The sequence below is a fragment of the Grammomys surdaster genome, unplaced genomic scaffold (assembly GCF_004785775.1).
Source record: "Grammomys surdaster isolate TR1022 unplaced genomic scaffold, NIH_TR_1.0 130, whole genome shotgun sequence".
NCBI classification, from domain to species: Eukaryota; Metazoa; Chordata; class Mammalia; order Rodentia; family Muridae; genus Grammomys; species Grammomys surdaster.
The window spans coordinates 2,445,230-2,463,978 of NW_021604588.1; the positions used below are offsets into that span (position 1 = coordinate 2,445,230).

Sequence of the window (18,749 nt, forward strand, 5' to 3'; positions counted from 1 at the left end):
CGTGTGTAATGTTTGTTAGAAAACTTTTAGGTGGACCTTGTCCTTTTAGAATACATGAGAACCTTGTGTGGTAGTTTGAATGAGATGTCCCCTATAAGCATTTGAATACTTACTTGGTCCTTAATTGGTAGCTGTTTGGTAAGAATTGGGAGGTGTGGCCTTGTTGGAGGTCTGTCACTGGGGAAGGGTTTAAGGTTTCAAAGGCCTCCAGCTATTCCTAGTAAGTGTTCTGTTTCATTTGTGGACCAGGATGTGAGCTCTCAGCTACTGTACTCCAACACCATGCCAGCTTGCCACAGGCTTTCTACCTTGATGGTGGTGGGTTCTCTCTGGAACTGTAAGCCCAATGAAACCCTTCTTTAAGTGGTCTTGATAATGTTTTATCACTGCCACAGAAACTTTGTAAGAGGCAGAGTAATAACTATAATGTAGATTTCAAATACAATTCAATCTTTAATTAAGGCTTACGGAAATACTAGGCAGTCACTACTGGATTCTAAGCCAGTTTTTTGCCATAACTTACCCTATACTGAATAATACAAAACTTACTCTGAAGAGAAAGCCCACTAGCACAATAAATGCAGCAATGACTTCAGAGGAATACAAGCTTTGGAGAATATCAGAGATTTTACAACAGACAAAACTACCCCACTCCTATGAATATAGTAGGATGGATATGGTGCTTTTAGTAATAAATGTCCCCCATAGCCTCAGGCACTTGAATACTTGTTTCCCAATTGGTGGCATTGTTCTGGAGGCTGAGGAGGGGTATGCGGTTAGGTAGAGCAGTTAGGCAGTACGGCTTTGCTGGAGGAAAGTATGGGGGCACTCTGAGAGTAAAAGCCTCACTCACTCGCTGGTCTGTTCTCTCTGCTTTGTGCCTGTAGTTCAACACAAGGAGCCCTCAGCTTCTCACTCCACCAGCCACACCTTGCCTGCTGCCATGCTCTGCTGTCTGTGACAGACTCTTTTTCTTTTTAAAGATTTATTTATTTTTTAAATTTATTTATTATATGTAAGTACACTGTAGCTGTCTTCAGACATCCATATGAGGGTATCAGATCTCATTATGGATGGATGGTTGTGAACCACCATGTGGTTGCTGGGATTTGAACTCATGACCTCCGGAAAAGCAGTCAGTGCTCTTAACTGCTGAGTCATCTCACCAGCTCTGTGACAGACTCTTAACCTTCTGGAACCATAAGTCTAGACAAGCTCCTTCTGTAAATTGCCTTGGTCATGAAACTTTATCACAGCAACAGAAAAGTAATGAATCCAATGGAGAACTTTTAGAATACAGTCAAAGCTTCAGCATGAGATAACACATAGAGAGAGAGGCCCTATGAATGTGTAAGAGCTTTCTTCATGATCCAAAGAGAAAGAAGTCATACCTAGTAGATCCATGTATATGAGAAAAACTTTAATAAAAGCTTGCTGCCAGAAATATTAGAAATTAATGACTGTATAAAGCCTCGCAGCTAACTTTTTGTCCTTAATCAGTATTGGAAGATTTAGTGTTAGGGAAGAAACCTAAAAAGAACAAAACAAAAGAAAAGCCTCTGTCCACAGAAAGAATGTCACTTTTAGAAATCACCGAACACTAAGAATAAATAAGAATAGACTTGTAAAAATGGCTATAAACATTTTAAGAAGCTGGAAGTGATTAACTGTCATTGCTTCAATTCACTACTAAGTGAAACAAAGTTTCTTGCCACTAAACCAGATAGTTTCCTGCCATTGTATGGGTGACAGATCTACAATCTATAAGCACCTGACTTGTGGTGGCCCCTCTACTGTTATCACTTTTGAAGATGGCTGTAGCTTTGACAGATGCTCTCCTGACCGTATAACTGGAACTTTGGTTCTGAAATCACCCACTTCTGAGATTAATTCCAAGACTTGGCAGTTTCAAGTAACCACCACCACCACCACCACCACCACCACCACGACGTAGACAAGTTAAGCCAGTTTTTTAAAGCTGAAAAATTCTTCAAAGATGAAGAATACATTAGAGGCACAATTTATGAACAGCAAAGCTGAAAAGAAAAGAAAACAAAAAAACCTTGCAACTCTACTGACTCATCATCCTTAAGTGTATGTGAAACAAAATGCTTACACACTGAGATGGGCTGGAGAGACAGATAAGTGGTTAAGAGCATTGACTGCTCTTGCAGAGGCCTCGGCTGGGATACCACCACCCACATGGTCTATAACTTCAAGTACTAGGAGATCCAACACTATCCTCTGGTTTCTACAGGCACTGCATATCATATGCTGCAGAAACACGCGTGCAGGCAAAACACACACAAAAAATAAAAAAATAAATAAATCCTTAAAAAAAAAAAAACAAAAAACCTATAAGGTACTGGCATTTCCCTTTCTGTGCTTTCGGGACAACCCTGGAAAAAAAAGTCTCCACTCTACCATGCTTCACTGCCATGATGTACTAAACTCTCAGAAACTGAATGGAAATAAAACAAACCCTTTCACCTTTAAAAACATGGCGGGTGGGTGGGGGGAGGCGGAACAGAGGATGAGAGTAGGGGAAGGGAGGGGAGGGGAAGAAAGGGGAGGAGAGGGAAGGGGAGGGGAGGGGAGGGGAGGGAAGGTACTTAGCATCTAGGATGAAGTGTCTCAGTGTGAGCAAAGTGGTGAGTTTGTTAACCAGCACTACTTCAAAAATAAAGATCGGGCTGGAGAGATGGCTCAGTGGTTAAGAGCACTGACTGCTCTTCCAGAGTTCAATTCCCAGCAACCACACGGTGGCTCACAGTCATCTGTAAGGGAGATCCGATGCCCTCTTCTGATGTGTCTAAAGACAGTGTACTCACATATATAAAATAAATAAATAAATAAATCTTTAAAAAAAGATAAAGAATTGTGTGCTGGACACAGATTTAAAGGCAGCAGCGAAGCATATAGCAATTGGCAGTGGAAAGTGTTAAGGAAAAAGAGAAATAAAAAAATCAACTGTGGATAAAGAGAGGACCTGTTTATTAGTCAAGAGAGGGCACTTAATAAACATACACATAATTAAAAACAAACAATGTCCCCAAAAACTTACCACCTTCATCAGAGTAACAGTCTTCATGGTAAGACACCCAGCCAGCCCTCACTCCAGTCCTCTTGTGCACAGCCCTTCCAACCAGCTTACAAGGCTGTAATCCACTAACCTTTGTTCACCAGAGCACATTTCCCCAAACACACTAATGATGTGCAGTCTCACCTCCTTACAGACTGCTCATCAGTGAAGTCTTGATGACCCCATCAACACTGAAGGCCACTACCCCTCGTGTCTATGTTCTCCTCTTTATTTTTCACATAACGCTGTTTAACTCATTTCTTTGAAACATGCAATCAGGGGAACAAATTTCAGTGCATGTTTTACTGTTGTATCTCCAGCAACTAAAGCAGTGCCTAATACATAACAGACACTGGAAGGTATACTGACTGCATCACAACATAAACAGTTCAGTCAGATAACAAGTATAAACCATTGGGAGTTTGTAGAAAAGCAAAGAAGTCTGACGTCACCAGATAACTCAGGGAGGAAGAGGGAGGTAAGCATGACAGGCACCGGCTCAGGGATGAAAGACTAAAAGGATGTCATTTTGCTAGACCGGAAAGAGTAGAAAATGTGCTTAGAAGCAAGAAGAGGGCAAAACAATGAAGAGATTCAGAGCCTGCTTATCTTCAAAGCAAGTGAAACCACTGAGGTAGTTTGAGCAGTGGTCACAAGAACACATTTCAGTGTTGCCTACCATGGGTACCTAACAAAACAGACCTCAGGGGTCAGACAAATCACAGCTCCTTATAACAGTTTACCGGAATTGTCAAAGGGAATGGATACATGCCCAGGTGTGTCTGTGAGGGCTTTCCAACGATAGCTAAAAGGAAGACCCACTCTGAATGTGGGGAGCACCATATTATGTGCTGCGGAGGAGCCTAGCTGAGTGCCAGCTTACTCCTTTCTCTGCTCTATGGCCTACAAGGTAATAACTGCTCTGTTCCATCATGCTTCCCCACCAGGTCAGACTCTCTCAAGCCATAAGCCCAAATCTTTGCTCCAGGAAATTGGTTCTGTTGGGTATTTGGGCACAGTGACCAGAAAAGTGACCAGTATATACACAGACCAAGTGAGGGCACTGCTGTGATTCCGTGGAGGGAAGCCGGCTTCTTTAATTGAGGTGTTGACAATAGAAAACTGGGTGCAGTAGTGCACACCTAAAATCCCAGCACTTAGGAGGTGGAGGAAGAACTATCAGGAGCTCACAGTCTTATGTCTTCGGCTACACATATTGAGTTCCAGACTAGCTTGCACTACCTAAGACAATGTCTTAAAAGGGTAGGGGAGTGGGAATCAACTTGAAGGTTCAAGGCATTGTTCAATGTCCCAAGGAAAATTAAAAAAAAAAAATTCTCTTAAAATGGAAGCCTATGTCTTCAAATAACAATCTAGTTTACAAGGTCCAGGCTCCAAGTCATATATTTCAGAGCACATGAAAGAGGGCTACTCTAGGTAAAATAAAGCAGTCATCTAATGGTTAACCTGGAATTCACAAAACTTAACATGGGGGGGTATAAAATATCTCAATAAAAATTTTATTCTGATTAAAAGCTGAAATATTTTGGCTACTGGAGGTTAAATAAGTCATCAGTTGATTTTACCTATTTCTTTTTACTATAAAATGTGGCTACTACATAATATTTAGTTAAATAAATGACACCAGATTTCCATGGGTTAACATGAGTCAGATGAAAGAGCAATAATAAATATATTTTATTCAACAGGAAAAATGATTCTTAGAAGATTTAAAATCAAGGCAGCAGGGGGGCTTCTCAAGAAAAACAGAAATGAATACTCCGAGGTTTTTTGTTTTGATCATTTAAATACAGCAATCATTCTTTGTCTACCATCATTTATAGAGTACACAGTTCTTCTTAGTCTCCTATTAACTCAGTAACTATTTTTTAACCTCTCTGCATTGTTAGAGAAGGACAACGTACGGAAATGACAGGGCCCAGAAGTCACGCGGCCAGCTCTCCTGAGACACTAACACATTAAGTAGCCTACTGAGGAAAAGTCACAAGCAAAACCTGCTCATACTCAGACGTGCTGGACTAACCAGCTATGACAATATTCACTACAGACTGCACGTAACACAACAAACACTGCCCACTATTCCCAAAGAACCAATCATGAATTATCAAGTGGCTTTGTTTGGGAGACAAAAATCAAGTTTATATTCTTGCTCACTAAGAGCAAAACCTGTCTTTTCTGAATCTAAGCCTACTGTCAATACTGAGCTATTATAATAGTTTAGATACGACCTGAATGCATCCCTGAAGGGACAGGTGCTGTGGCCGAGTCTCCACTGTAGGGAGATGGGGGAAGCTTTCTGAGTCTCATGGAAAGTCTTATAGCACAGGGGAGACACAGGAGTGAGGGAGCTCTCTAGGAGTAGTTGTCATAAAGACACCCATGCTTGGCTCTGCTGCACATGCCACTTGCATTTCTACTTTCATGACAAATTGTAAGGCAGCCAAAGGCCTTCACTCAATGCCCAACAAGTAATACTTCCTGGTTCTAAACTTTCAGCTTCTGAAAATTAATATCTTAATAAACCTCCTCTATATAAAGTACCCAGCACCAGGCATTTTGTTATAGCAATACAAAATAAACTAAGACAGCTGTGTATAAAGGATAATTGTTGCTATTCCCTTATCAATGAAGAAAATTATTATTATACACAGGCTTTTAAAATGATAAACTATAAATGTACATAAGCACACACACGCACTTACAGTGAGTAGGTAGATATATATTAGTCTCTATTTTTATTGGGAGAAAAATGTGTTTTGTGATCCTCCTCTAAAGGGTCAAATTTGGGACCACCTAGCCTAGCCCTAAGTTCAAGTGACACAGGAAGGTAGAAAGAAAACAGACCTCATGCAAGTTGTTCTCTGACCTCTACACATGCATCCATACCACTTACAACACATGAGCACACACAATAATTTTTAAAAGTTAAATAAGCTAAAATAAGTCAATTATAAAAAATTTAGGTAGAAGGAAAGATTACTAAGTTATGTCTAATTTTCACCTTCCCATTAAAAAGTCCCAATGTCACGAGTAAGCACTTCTACAAGTCTATTACCTCCTGTAACCAAGTGATTCAAACATCCCATTTATGACTGAAAAATGCACTATTATGAATGGCATCTGAGTCTCCAAGACGGAATAGGTAAGTGACATTACAAGCTTTAGACATTTAATGATTAATACAAAATATGATTTGAATTTCTTAAACATCTTAAGATACGATAGTTTACTGTTTTCTATATTCAAAGAATATTCTTAAAACTACTTACATCTGGCTGAATAGCTTTAAACACTGGAACATCCATTAGTGTTATCTGACCCTGAAAGACAAAGGGATTTGGTTTGGTTTGAATGGCAATATACAAATAAACAAATAAAATACAAATAAATAAAATTTATTCAAAATAAAATAAAACTTCTACTCTACACTAAATTACTGAAAACGTAGCTTTTTTTTTTTGGGGGGGGCATGGTTTTTCAAGACAGGGTTTCTCTGTGTAGCCCTGGCTGTCCTGGAACTCACTCTGTAGACCAGGTTGGCCTCGAACTCAGAAAGCCACCTGCCTCTGCCTCCCAAGTGCTGAGATTAAAGGCCTGTGCCACCACTGCCCGGCAGAATACGTAGCCTTTAAGGACTTAAAAAAAAAATAGAAAATTTAGTCTTTGCACCATTAACTATAACTCCTAGTTATCTCCCTCCTGGGTAAGGGAAGGGGAAATACGTTGGCACTGTCATCCATTAGATGGCTCAGCAGGTCTCTTAGCAAAAGATGATTCCAACTGCTGGTCTCCACATGGCAGAGGCAAAGAACCAACTGTAAAGTTGCCCTCTGGCCTGTACATATGCACAATGGTGTATGAACCCCTTTCTCACACAAATAAACTAATGCGTGCAATAAAAAAACTGTTGAGGGCTGGAGAGATGGCTCAGTGGTCAAGAGCACTGACTGCTCTTTCAGAGGTCCTGAGTTCAATTCCCAGCAACCACATGGTGGCTCACAATCATATGTAATGGGATCCGATGCCCTCCTCTGGTGTGTCTGAAAGCAGCTACAGTGTACTCACAATTTAAAAAATAAATCAATTCTTAAAAAAACAAAACAAAACCAACCAACCAAACAAACAAACAAACTGTTAAGAGGAGAAATCAGGGAAAGGAAACACATACTCCAAACAAGAATACTTTACTCTTGGAATGTAAGAGTGGTTCAAGACCAAAAAAGCAATGTATTCAATTAATAAAAAGAGATCAAAAAAATCTAAATAAATGAACACTTATGTCAGTTAAAAAGATTTTCTAGATAATTTTATATTACTCATATTCCAATGGTTGAGAAATCAGAGTTCTCAATTTTTAAATTTCAAATCAGTAAAAAAAAAACAGTGAGCATGTTCATAGTTGCTTGGAGAGTCAGCACAGCAGCAATCGAGGCAACAAGCAGCTGCCTTTCAGAAGAAAGCTGCCCTTACCCCTCACCCCTCGTGTTCCATTCTCGTGCTATTCTCCAACAATTCCTAGATCCAGCTTTACAAACCCATCTCCTCCTCTGAGGAGGAGGCCACAGAATTCAACAATGATGATGATGTACACAAATTACATGCAAAAACTGGAAAGCAAGAGACAGAAAGTTTACCGCGTATTCTTCTGGCGTAACCTTCAGAACGTCAAATACCACAGCATCAAAGCTTTTCTTCAGTTCGGAGCCCTTCTCACTCAATGACTCAGAGCTGCTACTTTTCTACAAGATGGAAGAAAACACAGCCTTAAACATTGTCTCACAGCCTGTGCCATAGAAAGTAGACAGGCCTTTATAAACTGAGGAACTCTGGGGTGGACAGGAGAGCTGGCTAGTAAAATGTCTGCTATAGAAACATGCAGATCTAACTTGGAGTCTCAACATCCATGTAAAATCTAGGTAGAGTGTGCACTCCTACAACCCCAGGGCTGGACAGTGCACAGAGGTTAAGAGGATCCATGGAGTTTGCTGGCCAGTCAGAATAGCTAGATTTTAATTAACTCCAGGTTCAGTGGTAGGATCTGTCAAAAATAAGCTGGGGAATGAATAAAGACACATCTATATCAACCACTGGTGTTCACACGCACATGAGCACCTCACATGAACATGCATGAATACACATACTCACACGTACAGGCACACACGCATGCTCATACACACACAACTGAGGAACTAAGAACACTATGTAATAGAAGACATAGAAAAGCTGAATAGAGCATGGTGCTTAGCTGGAGAAATGCTAATATAAAGCCAGAAATTTTGAAAGCTAATGTTGAGTTTGTATTTCTTGGGTTCCTATGTAAGTCACTCCTTTGCATGTCTCTTTAAACAAATTCTCATTTTCTGTAGCTCTAACATGAGATAAAGACAACAGTGTCCATCCACAGTTATGCATCACTTAGCAATTCTGATACTGTCAAAGTGTGGTGAACAGTCTCGTCAATTATTGGTATCACAGGGTACTTACACAATCTACAATGGCTACACCATAATCACGGCACCCTCATTACACACAAAGTTGCTGTTGACCAAAATCCCATCATGCAAGGCATGACTATATAGCTTTTAAAACGAGGAGAAATAGAAAATACTCTTGGAGCATATATCAGAAGAAAATATAGAAGATTCCATTTATTAAATAATGGCATAAGCCACTGTATTTGTTAATATATGTTACTGGTTCGTCCTGGTTATGACTTAATCTAGGGAACTTAAGTGAAGAATTACCTCCATCAGACTGGCCTGTGGGCGTGTCTGTGGAGCATCTTCTTGACTGCTAATTGATATGAGAGGGCCCAGCTGCTGAGGGGGCACCACCCCTAGGCAGATGGATCTGGGCTGTAAGAAAGCTGCTAGAGTAACTGGGAACAAGCCAGTAAGCAGCTTTCCTCCAAGGAATCTACTTTAGTTCCTGCTCCTGCCTCCAGTTCTCCTCCTTGAGTTCCCGCCCAACTTCACTCAGCCTGTAAACTGAAATAAACCCTTTCCTCCCCAGCTGCTTTTGGTCACATTGTTTATCTATCACCCCAACAGAAAGCAGCTGCAATAAGACTGTTATCATTAGGGTAGGGCTGTTGCTGTGACAGACCTGACCATGTTGATTTGGGGAAGAATTTTGGATCTTTGGGCTAGAAAAGCCACTGAATGCTCAGAACTTAAAGGGCTGTTCTATAGGAGCTTAGATGGTAAGAATACTGAAAGAAAACACAGACAATGGCGGTCAGGCTTGTGAAGTCTGAACAAAGTCTAGACTATCAGGGCATGGAATATTCTGGATTAAGGATCTATGGGATAAACCTGTGCTGAAGAGTAATCTGGGACTACTAAGAGTCCAGCATCACTGAGGCAAAATCTTCTGGGGAATATTTCCTTAAGGACATCACACAGCGAGGTAAGGCTGACTCTCAAGATGGAAGCTGAATACTCTAAGAGTGTCCCACATGGTACTGGGGTTGAAGGAAGAAAGAGGTTATGGAGAGTACCTGAAACTTTGCACACAGTAGGGCTGGCGATCCTCCAGAGAATCCAGGAGTGGCCATCAGTAAAGGTGCAGCCCCAGTTGCAGTGGAACTTTGTTTCTCTCTTGAGTTGAAGCCCCAGGACCAAAGGGTCTGGGAGAGAACTGGCTTGGCACCATGGAGGGCTGGAGCCACTCAGGTGATGCCTGGAAAAGCCACTGGGGCAGAAAATCCTGGACTGTGTAAGAATGGAGAAAGCGAGCTGAGCTCCAGCTGGGTGTTCACTGCTCTCTGCTCTTGACTAGAGATGTAATGGGACAGGCTGCTCCAAGTTCCTACAGCCCTGACTTCCCCACAGTGACAGACTATCATCTTAACTTGCGAGTCAAATAAACCCTTTCTCCCTAAAGCAGCTTTTGTAAAGATATTTTATCACAGCAGCAAGAAATAAAGATAGAAAACAGTACTATAGTGGGTTTGATGCTGTGATAAATGTGACCCCGTGGTGTTTGGAACGTTGTAACTGTTTTGTAGGAGGAATGTACAGTTTGGAACTTTGGCCTGGAAAAGCTACTGAACATTGTCACCAGAACTAAGTGCGCTGTTCTAAAGGAGGCCAACTAGAGAAGAACACGAGAGACACAAAGAGATTGGAGGCCCAGACCAGGAGGCTTCGGAAAGGAACAAGCACTCCTTGGAATCTGGACTGGGGTGTGTAGGACATTCTGGCAATAAATATGACTGTATTCTGTCTATGTCCTGACAGCTTGAATGAAGCTCAATTTAAAGATAATGGACTTATTTGACAAATCCAAATCTGTGCCCTAAAAGACACAGACGGTACTAAGGAAGAAGTCAGTTGGTTCAGGTTAAGTATTTTATCCAAAAACTTAGCACTTTTAAGGAAATCTGCACTGATATATTAACAAATCTAAACCTTTTAAAACGAAGTAGAGAATACATGTTTTTATTGTATTGTCTTGCCACAGTAGAACTATTTAAAATATAGACCTTGTTGACCTTACTTGTCATACAGAAAGTATATTAGCCTGAAGCCTAACATAATTCACTTACTTTTAGAAGAAATAAATTATTATGCATGTAAAAGGATTTGTTTTTATCTGATAAATATTTGTATACTGCTTCCAGTGAATTACAGCAGGTGTCTCTGGATACACAGTTACAAATACACTAACCACAGACACATGAGACATTTAAAAAATATAGTTATAAAATAACAAGTAAACATACAAACAATCTGTCTCAGGGAAGAAAAACTTTGAACAAATTTATATAATTTGGTTTTTAAAGTCATAGTTTCAAAAATAACTCCCATCTGTTTATAGGAAAAGGATTTGTTAAAAATACAGTATTTGAAATATATCTTGAAAGACAAAATTTCTTTTCTATGTGGAAGAAAAGGAAGCACAGGAAGAAAGAAAAACCCCATGTGTAAAAGCTGACTCAGGCAAGTTGTAACAGAAGGGGGAAACGCCAACTGCTTGGGAAACATCAACAGAAGTGACATTCTCTGAATAAATGTTAAATTTCAAACAGTACTAACGGGAATTAAGTTCACTAGAAAGAAAATCTGGAGGGCTGCCCTAGATAGCTTGTAGGTTAAGTAGTCATGCTGGCTTAAGGACCTAGCTTGGGTCCTAGGACCCAAAACAAATAGCAGTCATCCAGTCACTGGGGTCCTGGAGCTGGCTGGTCAGCTAGTCTGGCTGAACTAGTGAGCTCAGGGTTCAGTGAAAGATCCTATACTAGTCAGCTTTTATCTAGTCATTTTTGTCTAACTTGACAAAAATGAGAATCATCTATGAAGTGGGAACCTCAAGAAGTGCCATACTGGACATGGGCATGTCAGTGGAGAATTTATGGGGGAGGGCCCATCTCTAGACTGGTGGGCCTGGGCTGTCTGAGAAAGCAAACTAAGCAAGGCCAATGGGAGCAAGCCAGTCAGCAGCGCATGCACACACTACGACGTAACAACTCCTAAGAATGAAAGAATACTAATTACTATTACATTTTATATAAATGAATCAGGAAAAAACAAACAGAAAACTCGGGGCAGGTACTGCAGCACGCGGCTATAATCTGAGCATTTGGAAGACAGAGGCAGGAAGATCCTTGACTACACACTTGGCTTGAAGTGAGCCTGGGGTCCATAAGATGTGGCATTTCTAAATAAAACAAAACATTCTTGAATAAATTTGACCTCTTCAGTGAGGGCAAGATCTATGACTGGCTTATTCTAATGAAGAGAATATGCAAAAAAGGGAGGGTCTGACTTCCATGATCACATCACATAAGATTATAATTTTGAGCTTGCTGATAGACTCTGTTGTGACAAAAGGGTGTGGTGCCCAAAGCCACTCAAACAAAACAACAGCAAAAATCTATCTTTACACAGGAAGCTATGAAACTGTCCTGCTATTCACAGACATCAGGAAAGGGGTTGTCAGGCTTGTTGGTTAAGACTATTAAAGTTCAATACAGTCATGGGATTGAGGAATTAAACAGTATTCTCTTCTACCACTGTAAGAAAGACAAAAAAGTAGGAAATACTAAAACTTTTAAGGAACATACTTGAGATCTGTATGCAAAGCAAAATAAAATGACGAGAAAAAATAAAATCACGACACGTGAATGCAAGAACTAACTTCCTCCTTCGGTCTTAACATCCATTTCAACTCTAAACTACATCAGCAATGCAAACCATTGCTTCCCAACTGGTAGTTCTGCTCTCCAACAGTGTTAAAGTCAAGGTCTTGAAGGTACCTGTGTGACAGAATATCCTAAAACAGCTTCTTTAAATACTGATCCCAATAAAGAGTTGTAAGCAATCATTATTTATTATTGTTTTCAAGTATCTTAAGCAGATAAAATACTTGTATGATACAATTAACGTGTGAATGACAAAATTTAGTTCTTGTTTTTGTTTTTTGTTTTTTTAAAAAAAGGTCAGGCATGTCCTGTAGTCCTAGCACTCGGGAGGTTGAAACAGGCAGATTGCTGTGAGTTTGAGGTCAGCGCGGTCTACAAAGTGACATCTAGGCCAGCCAAGGTTATGCCATGAGATTGTTTCAGAACAAATTAATAAATACAAACCTTAGAAGTGGCTCTGTGGGTAAGAGAGCTTGCTCTCTAAGCATGAAGTCCTGAGTGTGAGTGTCCACTGCCCCCACTGTCTCGTGGCACAAAGGCAAAAGGTGGTAGAAAAGGACACCCAATATCCTGCTGCAGTCTCCACACGCACACACCCAGGCATGTGAGCTTGTACACTCATATGCATACACCATACACACGCACACAAATGGTAGTTCTCAGAAAAGTAAATACTGTATATTCTTCTTGGATTATGAAGAATGTTGTTTAAATATAAATACACATGTATGTATATACAACATGAAAGGAGCAGGGGACAGTAAGTGAGAGAGTGAGATAGCTGTAGAGAAGGGAGAGCTGCACAGTGGGGGCACACACTTCAGTCCCAGCACTCGGGAGGCAGAGGCAGGCGGATCTCAAGTTCAAGACCAACCTGGTCTACAGACCAAGTTCCAGGACAGCCAGGGCTAAACAGAGAAACCCTGCCTCAACAAGAGACAATAAAACCTACTATTCTGCCTGATGACTAAGAAGAGTAGTTGAAGACAAGCTGTGTAAGTGGCCTAGTCCTTTGTTCAAGTTGATTTTAAAATGTAACCAAATATAACCTTTAGATGTTTAGAAAACAGAGTAAGAAACTTTATAACAAGGGTGCTGTGTCTCACCTCGGAAATAGTAGCTGCGATATTAACATTGCTGGCCTGCCCGTTCATTAGGTCCATGCTTTCCTCATCAGCCCCTGAGCCTATAGTAACAGCAACAGAGGTCTGATTACTTCATGTCCAAGGCCACAAATACATCATTCCTGTTGGAAAAACAAAGAAGAAATTAAAATGTGTGTCTTTCTCTAAGTTCAAGAAAACAGCCATGACACTGGCGCACTGGGGAAAGGCTGTGACTTCTCAGGTCTTTATTTTAGCCAAGCCATGGTGTTCCAAGGATCAGAATTACAATGGTGTCAGTACTTGCTACCATTACAGTCTTCATAAGTAAAATAAAAGTATTACCTCCATGACTAATAGTATTTTTAGTTTAAACTAAATAACAAGTATTTAAAACACGGCGAAGTAATACACCCCCCAGTTCAGTTTTCAAGATTTAGATGCAACCTCTAGATTAACAATGCAGAAGAGACTTGTCATTATTATTCCTCTACCAAGACACCACTAACACTTAAAAATATTACAGGACATGTCACAAAAGAACAATCCATGACATGTTCATTTGTGTAGGGAATTAAGGTTTGTTGAATACCCTCAATCCATTATCTCACTGAAAACACCAGTTAAGAGAAAATACTGTACTCATGATCTAACAAAAAATGCCATTACTATCCCCTACAGCACAGACAACAGCCTCTGGGGCAGCAGCAGACAGGTGAGGACAGAGGACCTGTCTAAGATGCTAGCCAGGTATTCTTTCCATTAACACCATTGTTTCTTTCCACCTTACTAAAATCACAATGTTCACTTGAGATTTTACTGTCTTTCCTAAATAACACAGTATAATTTCTTCTTTCCTGTAAAATAACAGGGTAAACAGACTAAGTCCATTTCCAAATTTAAGTACCTATTTTTATCATAAAAGAAACTGTACAGGCTCTTTCTCTTGCTCTCTTGCCTCTAGCTTCTCTCTGTCCCCTCGCCTCTCCCCACGTGGTCATGGCCGGCCTCCACTTCTCTGCGCGCTCGCTCTCTCTCTCTCTCTCTCTCTCTCTCTCTCTCTCTCTCTCTCTCTCTCTCCTCCTTTCTCTCCCCACCTTTGCCCTCTGCCCTGAATAAACCCCCTCCCCTTTGGAAAAAAAAAAAAAGAAAGAAACTGTACAGGACTTATGTGGTCAGTGAGCATCACTTTACATAATCACTCAGATCAAATGCTGGGACCTACAGCTGGTAGGCTCAGACTTCCAGTGCCCCGATTCCAAAATCTTTATATATTAATCTAATTGTGAGTGATACACTGGGCAGACTTAGCCCACAGCCAATTCCTGGCCTCAGACATGTTCGTGCGTCATGGAGTAGACATGGCTACAGTAGGTGCTATGAAAGTAGCTATGACTGGAGCAAGCATTGATAAGGATGTCTGCTTATTACACTCTAGGTCATGTGTCTGAACCAACAGGCATAAAACGTTTCCTCCAAAACATCAACAATAATGTTTATGCCACCTCAGCATCCTTCTCTTGAATATATTATATGTAATGTTATATGTAATATTATATTCTATTGTATGTGACATTCTCTGATACTTTCTTTTTTATCTAATTGATTCTGTTAAATAAAAGTAACAGATTCTGTTTTTTAAAAAAAAAAGTATATAAATCACCAAAAAAAAAAAGAGAGAGAAAGAAACTGTAAGTTGGGTATTCTACACTATTTACCATACAACTAGAATGTATAAGTCTATACTGTTCCTGATACTCTACCAAGTCTATTACTCCCTTCCCTCTACAAAGCTCAGGCTCTGCTGGTCTAGTGATACAAGCCTGCAATCCCAGCAGGGCAGCAGTCTGAGGCAGGATGATCACAAACTCAAGGGCAGACCAGACAACTTACTAGAAGGGAGAGGGGAAGCTGGGGATACAGCTCTGTAGTAGAACACATAAGTCTAAGGATCTGGGTTCAATTCCCAGTACAGACTCCCCTCCAACTCCCAAAGAAATCATGAGCTCTGAAACAAGACTGCTTATAGTCTACATGCAAACACGACAAGTCTTTGTGTACAACTTTTCTGTACCATCTCCTTAGGTATAAAATGGGCAACAATGAGTATCTACTTCACAGAGCTGTGGTGAAGAGCTAAGATGTACTTACATATGGTAAATGTTACCGTAACAATGCAATGAGGATGCAAATTTTTTCACTATCTACTTAATGAACATAAAGTTTAACTGTAATAGTCTTCTAAATAAAGAAAAAAAAGGACAAAAACTGTTTAAATACACTACTGGCGATCAGAATATATCTGGTGAGTATCATAAAAATCCTAACACGGAAGGAATAAGAATGTTCCTCAGATGGACCAAAACATGGCTCCTGGGGTTTCAAAAGCTTCAAAATTACATTTGTCAGTTATTGCTGACAACAGCTTTCAAGCACATGTTAAATTATCTTCATTTCTTCAGATTAGCCTTAGTACTTTTGAGGAATAAAACATCATTCTACAATTTTTAAAATAAATACATTTGAATTAAGAGGATTTTGGAACCATTTACAGAATCAGTATGTACATGAACAGCATGAGGCTTCCTTCTAGCTCACAGGATCTCACCGCACAGGGTCACACACTGCTGCAAGGACCAGGCTGACACTTGCCTGCTACCTAAAAGAACAGTTTGTTCAGTTTGTGCTAGGTATGGTGAGCCACACCTGTAACCCTGACCCTAGCAGGCAAAGGTCAAGAGGTCTCAAACCAAAGACCAGTCTAGGCTACACAGAAAGTTCCAGGTCAGCCTGGGCTACAAAAGAGACCCAATCTTAAACAAGTTAAGTATTTTAAAATCTAGCTTTATAATGAATCATAAATTAATACAATTCAATCAAGTTTTCTCTGCCTGCTTTCAACTATACTCCTGGGGTAGAGGGAGGTAGTTTTGAAACCACACCTTACTCTGCAAACTAGACTGGACTGGTCTAGAACTTACTAGAGACTAATCTCTAATATTTTCTGGCAATTGCACTCATTTTGTAATGAAGTGTTTTCAATGATTTCCTATACTGTGACATATAACAAGAATCCATAAATCTAGAGAGCCCCCTAGTGATAAGAAAAAGATTTTGATTTAATTGTAAAAAATTTTTATCTTTAACCTACAAGTTAGATATATAAATCTTACTATTTACTGAATAAAGGTAATATAGACTAAGAATAAGCATCAATACACTTGAATCAGATCTTCTTTGCTTCTCCCAATCTGTTAGGCCATCTGGAGTCTATCTCTTAAAGCCATTTCTGGTACAGTACTACATGATTATCTTTGCTATTTATAGGTCACAAAAGTTCAATTTATTATGATAGAAATTTCAAAAGAATGGGTTCTGATAAAGATCTGGGTTATAAAAGGTTCCCTGCCTAACATCTCCCACAAAGTAGCATTTTCACACTGTTCATTTTATCTTTCCTTAATCATCTTTTAGTTTCTTGAAGTTAAAGAATGACATTTTTTAAAAGAAAATTTAAAAACATTATCCTAGCCGGGCGGTGGTGGCGCACGCCTTTAATCCCAGCACTTGGGAGGCAGAGGCAGGTGGATTTCTGAGTTCGAGGCCAGCCTGGTCTACAGAGTGAGTTCCATGACAGCCAGGGCTACACAGAGAAACCCTGTCAAAACAAAACAAAACAAAACAAAACAAAACAAAAAACAAAAAAACCCAACCCATTATCCTTCATCTTTGCATTCATATACATATATTTCACCTGATTATCTACTTACTACATACCTGTTGAAAGAATAAGTGAATGCCTGAGCAAAGCAACCATTAGGGCAAGATTATATACAAGCCAGTAAAAGCACTGGTATTTAAATATTACATACAAGCACACGGATGACAGGTAAGATTTAGTTATTTATCATGGATGATGAACATTTCTAGCAACACAGTTGACAAAATAAAAACACACTGTGCTTCATGAGAAACTTAGAATGAGAGTCTGAATTCTAATTCTCAGTTGAAAAGAAAAGACAAGGCCACTAAAAAAATAAAAATAGAACCAAGACATACATTCTCCTTCTAATCCCATCCCCACCCATCTCCATTTGAAGTAGAGGCAGAGGTCAAGGCCTGGCCCATCAGTGACAAGATGCTCTGGAGAAAAATGTGTCTTGGCCTAGGAAGATGTGCAAACTTATCTGTGTTGGCCTGGGCGTAATGTTGAGGTCAGAAGACAGTATCTACCCCTACTATCTTTATTCTAGGTATGATATCACACAGACACAGAACCTGAATTTATATTACCATTATGGCCCAAGATCCTCACCATAAGAAATCCACATTAAAATATGTTCACATGGCCAGGCATACCCCTGTGACTTTGAGGTCACCCTGATCTACATAGAGAGCTCTAGGCCAGCAAGGCTACATAGTAAGACTCTGCCTTAAAAATAAAGTTCACAACAGTTGTAATTCTTCAACACAGACACACAGTGGAAACAAAATCTGATCGAGGAACACATAATATATAACAGTCAAACAAAGTCCCACTGGCAGACTCAATACGGAAGCACCAGCAGTTCTGTGAGCACTCAACCTACTGTAAACTAAAGGGAGCAACAGTGACTGTGATTACCTCTCACAAAAACCACCAGATAGAGCCCACGTAGCAGAAAGGACTGAAATCAGTGGTCTTCAAAGAAGGAAGGCATAAGGAGAAATAAGAGTTTAAAGCAAAATTAATATTCACTACAGAAGAATCATACCAAATTCTACTCAAGAGGGAATTCATGAGGTCAATAAACAGGAAAGTAACACACAAACCACTGTCCGGATGGGGACGCCATGTAAGACCAGAGTGAACCCTAAGCACCCTGAGAGCAGATCCAAAGATGATAAAAGAAGGCAAGGCTGAAGACAAAGGCTGAAGAGTTTCCAGAACTCAGAAGATGGGAGGGACTCTTACTCGGGGTCACCCTTAAGCAACAAAAAGAACCGTATTTTTCATGTACTACTTTAAACTGGCAAGTAATTCTTTTAAAAGCAAGTGAATTAAAAAGCAAATTACTTATGTAGGAACAACAACAAAACCCTCAAGATTTCACATCACCACCAACAAGAAAGCAAGGGCTTCAAAGAGCCCAGAGAAAACAGCCAACAACTTAGAAATGTAGCCCAGCTAAGGAGCTGGCTCAGCAGTTAGGAGCCTACTGTTGAAGAGGACTGGTGTCTAGCACCCTCCATGAACAGTGCCCACACCTCCACCTACAGCTGCCACTGTCTGTCATCTGCGCTCATATGCACACACCACTCCCCACTACACACATATGCACACACACAACTACAAACAACACTTTTTGATTAGAGGGAAAACAAGGGCTGGGGACCGCTGGCAAGAGCTCTTGCCTAC

General features: G+C 40.2%; 1 protein-coding gene across 8 annotated transcripts in view; it reads right to left on the minus strand.

Annotated features, from left to right (window-relative positions):
* The window catches only part of Ralgps2 (Ral GEF with PH domain and SH3 binding motif 2), a 129,616-nt gene that overhangs the window by 87,073 nt on the left and 23,794 nt on the right, over window positions 1-18,749 (minus strand). For all 8 annotated transcript variants that reach the window (XM_028760745.1, XM_028760723.1, XM_028760733.1 and 5 more), the window contains exons 2-4: window positions 13,355-13,494; window positions 7,738-7,842; window positions 6,373-6,423 (exon numbers count right to left, since the gene is read on the minus strand). In XM_028760745.1, coding sequence (XP_028616578.1) covers window positions 6,373-6,423; window positions 7,738-7,842; window positions 13,355-13,411 — 213 coding nt within the window. In that variant the 5' untranslated portion in view covers window positions 13,412-13,494. The remainder of the gene's footprint in view (window positions 1-6,372; window positions 6,424-7,737; window positions 7,843-13,354; window positions 13,495-18,749) is intronic.